The following is a 6,876-nucleotide window of genomic DNA, read 5'->3' as shown; positions in this document are numbered from 1 at the left end:
TTTCGTATTTCTGGAAATTACCGTTATATGGGAAGTGGGCGTGGTTAAAGTCCGATTTCGCCCATTTTCAATACCAACCTACCTTGGATTAAGGGAAACCTACATACCAAATTTCGTTGAGATATCTCAGACGGACAGACGGACAGACGGACGGACAGACAGACATGGCTTAATCGATTTCTTTTTTCATCCTGATCATTTATGTATACATTTGTCTATATCTATCTCGATTCGTTTTGGCTGTTACAAACAACCGTTATGTGAACAAAATTAATATACCCTTGTGCACAAGTGCGCTCGGGTATAAAAAATGATTCAGCAAACTGTAAGAATACCGCTATTTGGCCCAAGTACCGAAGAGGTGATTCCTTCATACCGGGTACCCATTTTCATATATCGTGAATTTCAGTCATTCACAATATTTTATTTTCATCGCCTGTGAAAATTTGGATGCAATTATCTGTCAATCTCAGTCAATAAGCACAAATGCACGCGCGTAAAATTAAAAAAGTTCCACAAAATTGTTAAATTATTTCACCAAAAGCCAAAAAAAAACCTACAAAACGTATATAAAATTTTCTTTGGTGTACATTCAGTTAAAGAATTAAGTAACAACTATGTCGGGATTTTCGTTTGGAACACCATCACAACAACAAGCCGCGGGTTTCAGCTTCGGTGCACCAACTGCAACGGGTGGAACCAGCGCGCCTGCTTTCGGTGCTGCAGCCACAACAGCGGCGCCCGCGTTTGGCGCCGGCACCGCCGCTGCCCCAGCATTCGGAGCAGCACCTGCATTTGGTGCAGCCGCTACCTCACAGGCGCCAGCATTTGGTGCCACCGCGCAACCAACAGCTACCGTAGCACCATTTAGTTCAACTGCGGCGGCTGCAGCACCCGCCTTTGGCGCTACACAAGCATCTGTCGCACCCACATTTGGAACACCTGTGGCTGCAGCTCCAGCATTCGGTGCAACCGCAGTAAGTAGTGCAGCGCCCTCGTTTAACTTTGGCGGCGGTCTAGGAGGAGCAGCTACATCAACTACTGCTACAAATCCAGCGCCAGCATTTAGTTTTGGTGGGCTAGGCGGCACAGCTGCCCCAACAGCAGCGACTTCTACGGCACCGTCATTAGGGGGTTTAGGTGGTCTAGGAGGTGGTTTGGCATTTGGCAAACCAGCAACTACAACCACCTCGGCTAGCTTGAATTTCGGTACAACAACCACGTCTGTAGCGTCAGGCGGAATGTGGAAACCAACAGTCACCTCAACTACGGCATCGGCTACACCATTTATTGGCTTAGGTGGAGTTGATGTAAGTGCAACACAGCCAAAAGCAGGAGATATGAAGCAAGACGTAAAGGTAATGTATATGTAGTATACGCCCGTATAATAGTTTTCTCTAAAATTTTTTTTATTTAGGTGAAAGAAACACTTGTGCCCGACGAAATTGCCAAAACCGTGGACGCACTTAAATCACATATTAAAGCGCAAAAGACACTTTCTTCCGATATCGGACGGACATCGACTTCGAAGCTAAACAATGTTTCACACGAAATAACCAATATTCAATGGGCACTTCAAGAGATCTCCAACTCAGTGGACACTAATTACAAACAAATAAAATTGCTGCGCAAGGAAACTTCGAAAACTATACAGGCAGTTGAAATGGCTCAGCGCACACAAGATACACCAGCTGGCTTGCAATTCGAAAATACTGCACCTTTCCAATTTTTTCAGGGTTTGGTCGCCAAGTATGAGCATGATTTGATTAACTTCCGACAACAAATAGCGCTTACCGAACATCACATGCGTTCGTTAACCAACCCGCAGACGGTGTCGCCGGAGGATATAAAACGTGGTTTCCGCCAAATCAATGAGAGTTTTATTTCACTAGCTGGCCGTTTGCAGGAACTGCATCAAAAAGTTGAAACACAAAAGGAACAATTTCTCAACTTGCGAAAGTATCGTCTGCGAGACACTTCGAATGTCTTTTCGAAGATCGACAATCCCGAAAGCAAAGTCGACACAACAAATATCACCTGTGGACCGACACCTTTTTCTAATATTTCAGCGATGGGCGCATTTGGAAAAAGTTTTAGCAATGCGTCCGCTGGAGCCGCAGGTGCAAGTGGGAGAGCAGCGGGAGCTGGCACCACATAAATGGGGAAAACTAAATAAATAGTTCAGTAAATAAAAATTTGTACATCTTAGCATTGGCAGTCATTTTGCAAAATTGTTGTAGTTACATATTTTCAGAGCTTTTTTGTAGCTTTTGTCAGAAGCAAGTTTACTAGTAAATATTTGCAATCATTTTGGAATAAAAAAGTGAATTAAATGCAAGTTTCTTGTTTTCAAATTGGGAGCAGTACAAGCTTTATTTGAGCTTGAGGTCTTATTAGATGTGAGGATCTATAAATTGTGGTTTTTCTAAAAATAGCCCTAAGCTTAAATACAATTCTTTTGAAGTTTATAACACGAAGATTTAAAATGCATGCACTGCTGAATATTTTACAAAATTTGTTAAATTTATTAAATGTTAGTCAGCATAAAAAGACCTCATATATTTCTTTATAACTTTCTTAAAACAAAAAGTATGAGTAATACACACCAAATCATACTTCTACCCTGTCGGAAGCTCCAACAACGAAAATGAGAACATGCCTAAATCTGCTATAGCTTAGCATTTTATTCAGCAACCATCTTTTTCATTTAGCAAGCTAATACATTCCATCTTTGATAAATGTTTCTTCAAATTGCATATAAAAGATAATTTACTCTCAGAATTTGAACAATTTTTTTTTCGATTATATATATTTTTGTATGATTTAATAATAAACGTAATTAAAGGTTTTAAGGGAAGGCCTGCAATTTGCCAATGCGAAAGCAACATTTAACACAATCTCAACGCAATAATTAGTATATATCATCGGCATTTATCATTTCTTAATAACTTGTATTACGTCCTCGTCGGCCATAATATGCGATATACCGACGCGTTGTGGCGAATATTTAGTAGAGGTGCCCCAGACAAGCGCATACTTGAACTGAGCAGCCAATGTACGATGAATAGCATGGCATACATGTTCTACGGTGACACCCTATAATGAAAAAATATATATATAATAATTGACATTAGAATGAGTTGGTAGTATTAAATCGCCACGCAACTTACCTTTCGTAAAATCAAACCATCATCGAAATCTGGAGGTGCACCAGGTTTCTTCGTGTAAACGCGTATCAGCTGCAACGCCTCCCACAACGCCTCTAATAGATAGTCCAAATTGAGTTTCATATTACAACTGACCACAATCGAATTAGCCTCACGCGCCAAGCGATCAACCTCCTCAATTGAAATCTGATCAATTTTGTTGTACACATACAAGCAGGGCAAATACACACGATTCGCCGTCACCACATCGATAAACTCATCTTCGGTGCAGTCCTCACGGAAAAGTACCTCCGCATTGAAAATTTTGAATGAGTGTAAAATAGTTTGTACCATTTTCTCATTGCAGCGTGACAGTGAACAAGTAGAGTTAAAGCTTAGGCCACCACCTTTCTTCTGCTTGAAGTAAATGTTTGGTTTGCGTTTATTCAGTCGTATGCCCACCGATTCCAATTCACGTTCGAGCAAATCACGATGAACATTCGGTTTTGTGGCATCCAACATCATAATGACTAAATCGGCAGTGCGCGCTACGGCGATAACCTGCCTACCACGACCTTTGCCCTAAATTGAATAAAAGAAATAAATTTTATGATTAGTTCTTGCAACTATTTGCAATTTATGTATGTATTTGAATGTAAGTAGATATATTTACCTGAGCAGCACCCTCGATAATTCCAGGCAAATCGAGCAACTGTATATTGGCACCTTTATAATCGATGACACCCGGTATACAGGTAAGAGTCGTAAATTCATAGTTCGCCGCCTCCGATTCGGTCTTGGTGAGCGTAGAGAGCAAAGTAGATTTACCCACGGATGGAAAACCGATTAATGCAACACGCGCATCACCACTTTTGAGCACATCGAAACCTTCACCTTTTTCGCCCTTCTTGGCTGGTTCCAGCAGCTGCGAACGATATTTGGCAAGTTTCGCCTTCAACAAACCCAAATGGTATTCAGTTGCTGGCAAAGATAAATAACTTTTAATGTTATTTTTCGCCAATAAACAATATTTTAAAATAGGTCAAATCTTCAGCAGCTATACATTTTTAATTCGTCAGTTATTTAGTATGCTATAATTATACTTGAGCAAAGTTATTGGCTCATTTTATTTCCTTTTTTAAAAATTGTTAACCTACAAGCATTTAGTAAGCTGCTAGAGCCAAAAACAAAAAACGCATTTGCCAGCGGAGCACGCACGTCTCGTGCAGCGCGACCACACCAAGGCCGCTGGTTCGTCTCCAACTTACCTTTGTTCTTCTGCGTGCGCGCGATTTCCTTCTCAATTTCTGAGATCTTCTCCAAGATACCCATCTTAAAAGCTCTTTCAATATACTATTTTATTGACAAAGCATTTGTCTATTTTTTGGAAATAATTTAGCTTTTCTGCCTTCGCCTGATTGTAAATTGCTTGCCGCTGCCTCTGCCGACGTCGCTGCTATCGGCTTGAATAAATGGGCAACTGTCAAATAATGGTGAATGGTTCGCGTGCCAAAAAGCATTCACAGTGAATTATTTTAGTTTAGACTGCTTTTACACTGTTCAAGTATTGAATTCAATTGTGCTCGCATGTGCCGCAACAAAAGTTTCCAAGTCTGTACATCGAAGTTTGCTGCACCCCAACTTCATTGGGAGCGATTAGTTGAAAGGCCGTTCACACCAGGCGATTGTTGCTTGCAACTAAAAGTTTCATGGAGTACTGGAGCAGAGCTATTATGTTGTCTTAGATCTAAGCCAATAATAATTGGCCACGAAGAATTAATTCAAAACATATCTTTAGCCCACGCAATTGGTTCAAAGTGTATGAATTTGGAAAATTAAACTTTGGCTGGTAATATCTAGGGTATACGTTAATTTTTATAAACTAGACGATATATCAAGTTAAATGTTTTTAAATTTAGTACCTCACGTTCATATATCATATTTCAATACTTTCACTGCAAGTTTTCGAGATATTTAGAAAAACTTACAAAAGCGATGGCTTTCCCAATAGTTTTCAATTCTTCATTACTTTAGTGACCAAGTGAAAATTAATAAAAATTAGACGAGATTTATTTCAAAGATTTTTATGTTTTCGGGAGTTTATATATTATTTAAGGAGCTAAGGACTTGGGCACGCCAATTTGGTAAGTTTTCAAAATAGTAGTAAATGGTTTAAAATACGGATGTCCAAGATTTGGAAACTTTTGATTAGTAAATAGTAGTTTCAAACAAATACATACATAAGTACATATATTAACTAAATAAAGCTTATTTGAGGAACGCCCACTTTATGTCCATGTTCTTGAAAATTTGAATGGAATGGTTTCATTAGTCACCGAAGAGGCACATTTTTCGCGGTTTCTAAATATACCGTTAATTGAAAGTAGGGGCGGCGTTCAACAAAAAGAGATTCCAATGCTTTGCAAAAGAGAGGCTTAGGATTCGAAGGGCCAGTTTTTCAGTACCAGTTTATACTAGGTTCACATATAAGTAGATTATCCTCATTTTCGAGCTTAACACCCTAATCTGTAATTATAACAAGGGATTAGCCATATAAAATTCGTCCCTTGTTAATCTGTAATTATAAAATAATCTCAGATTTAACCGATAACTTTTCGGTGTCCATCCTAGTTTTATCGATTGTTTTTGCGAAAGAGAGGAGAAATGCCAAAATGTAAAAGCAAACAAAAATGTACACTAGCAAGTAAAAGAGGTTTGTAAAGGTATTTTTAATAAAATGTTAAGTTAAAATATATTTATATTGCTTATTATAGCAGAAAAACGTGATCACGGTGGCACAGAGAAGGAAAAATAAATTTTCCTTGAGATGTGAGAATAACAAGCACAACAAATTTGACGGCTAATAATCTGAGATTTGCCTGTGTAAACGGGGTGATTAAAAAACGAGCTTTGATTGAGATAATATTGATATGTGAACATAGTTTTAGACTTAGATTACGTAAACTGCGTTTTAGCTCAGTTATGCATATTTGACGTTGCATGAGAGATGGCAGATAAGGATAAATGCGTATAAGTGATTATCCAAAGCACAGCTTTACAAATATGGAATTTTGTTTGGTTTTGATTTCTACGTAAAAATCTTACTACGCGTCTCCTCCTTTTATATCTGTCCCGCCGAATTTCTTACCATCGCTGTCTTAACATCAGCAGTCATTTCGTAGTTTGACAACTCAATTTTAATTTTACCGCGCCATTTACATTGAGTACAGATCGATCTGATTGGCTTGGTGCCTGTTTCAAAATGGTATATTAAGACAGCAAGTTGCCCACATGAGAAAACGGTACTAAGTTAAAGCAGAAATTTCACAGATGTTAAGACGAATTTAGTAGAAGGTGGAGTTTAAACCAGCCAGCTCGTGTGTTTAAACCACATCCGTGCACTGAAATACGTTCCCTAACAGGGATGCTTACAGGGCACTGCAGAATAAAGGGTCACCTACATATGTCAGGCTTATGCTAATGATTTTTTCGGGCTCAGTAACTTGACCAACAAGACACTGCTTCACATTCTTACCGAGTGCGATCAGTCTGCAGAAGACGTGAGAGGAGTCTAGGCCACAGCTTGAGCACATCCATTCCCTACCCCCGAAGGCGCTATTGAACTTTCTGAGGCGTCTTGGCTTAGATGAAGTGTTTTGAAGAGAAGAGAGTACAGTAGGTCGTAGAGCACACCTCTATCTATCTACCTATTCTACATATGTCCATATAT

General features: G+C 39.2%; 2 protein-coding genes across 2 annotated transcripts; one reads left to right on the top strand and one right to left on the bottom strand.

Annotated features, from left to right (window-relative positions):
• The first annotated feature begins 445 nt into the window (after window positions 1–445).
• Window positions 446–2,275, top strand: LOC118743899 (nuclear pore complex protein Nup58-like). Its single transcript, XM_036476665.1, has 2 exons — window positions 446–1,358; window positions 1,418–2,275. The coding sequence occupies exons 1-2, from the start codon at window positions 618–620 to the stop codon at window positions 2,156–2,158; spliced, it is 1,482 nt and encodes a 493-aa protein (XP_036332558.1). The 5' UTR covers window positions 446–617; the 3' UTR covers window positions 2,159–2,275.
• Window positions 2,276–2,664: 389 nt separating this feature from the next.
• On the bottom strand, window positions 2,665–4,563 carry LOC118743911 (developmentally-regulated GTP-binding protein 2-like). Its single transcript, XM_036476675.1, has 4 exons — window positions 4,415–4,563; window positions 3,820–4,127; window positions 3,171–3,728; window positions 2,665–3,096 (listed from the first exon to the last, which is right to left on the bottom strand). Exons 1-4 carry the CDS (start codon window positions 4,476–4,478, stop codon window positions 2,935–2,937), a joined length of 1,092 nt encoding a protein of 363 aa, XP_036332568.1. The 5' UTR covers window positions 4,479–4,563; the 3' UTR covers window positions 2,665–2,934.
• Window positions 4,564–6,876: the final 2,313 nt, after the last annotated feature.

Source organism: Rhagoletis pomonella, unplaced genomic scaffold (genome assembly GCF_013731165.1).
Source record: "Rhagoletis pomonella isolate Grant_MI unplaced genomic scaffold, Rhpom_1.0 Rhpom_scaffold_00001, whole genome shotgun sequence".
Taxonomy (NCBI): domain Eukaryota; kingdom Metazoa; phylum Arthropoda; class Insecta; order Diptera; family Tephritidae; genus Rhagoletis; species Rhagoletis pomonella.
Note: the sequence above shows the minus strand (reverse complement) of the source record. Positions and strands in the feature narration are given on the sequence as shown.

Excerpts from the sequence above, each read along its gene's own strand:
- LOC118743899 (XM_036476665.1), top strand. The coding sequence starts at position 618 with ATGTCGGGATTTTCGTTTGGAACACCATCACAACAACAAGCCGCGGGT. Across the intron at positions 1,359-1,417 it reads ATATGAAGCAAGACGTAAAG|GTGAAAGAAACACTTGTGCC; the intron begins GTAATGTATATG and ends TTTTTTATTTAG.
- LOC118743911 (XM_036476675.1), bottom strand. The coding sequence starts at position 4,478 with ATGGGTATCTTGGAGAAGATCTCAGAAATTGAGAAGGAAATCGCGCGC. Across the intron at positions 4,128-4,414 it reads GCGCACGCAGAAGAACAAAG|CAACTGAATACCATTTGGGT; the intron begins GTAAGTTGGAGA and ends TATCTTTGCCAG. Across the intron at positions 3,097-3,170 it reads ATGGTTTGATTTTACGAAAG|GGTGTCACCGTAGAACATGT; the intron begins GTAAGTTGCGTG and ends TTTTCATTATAG.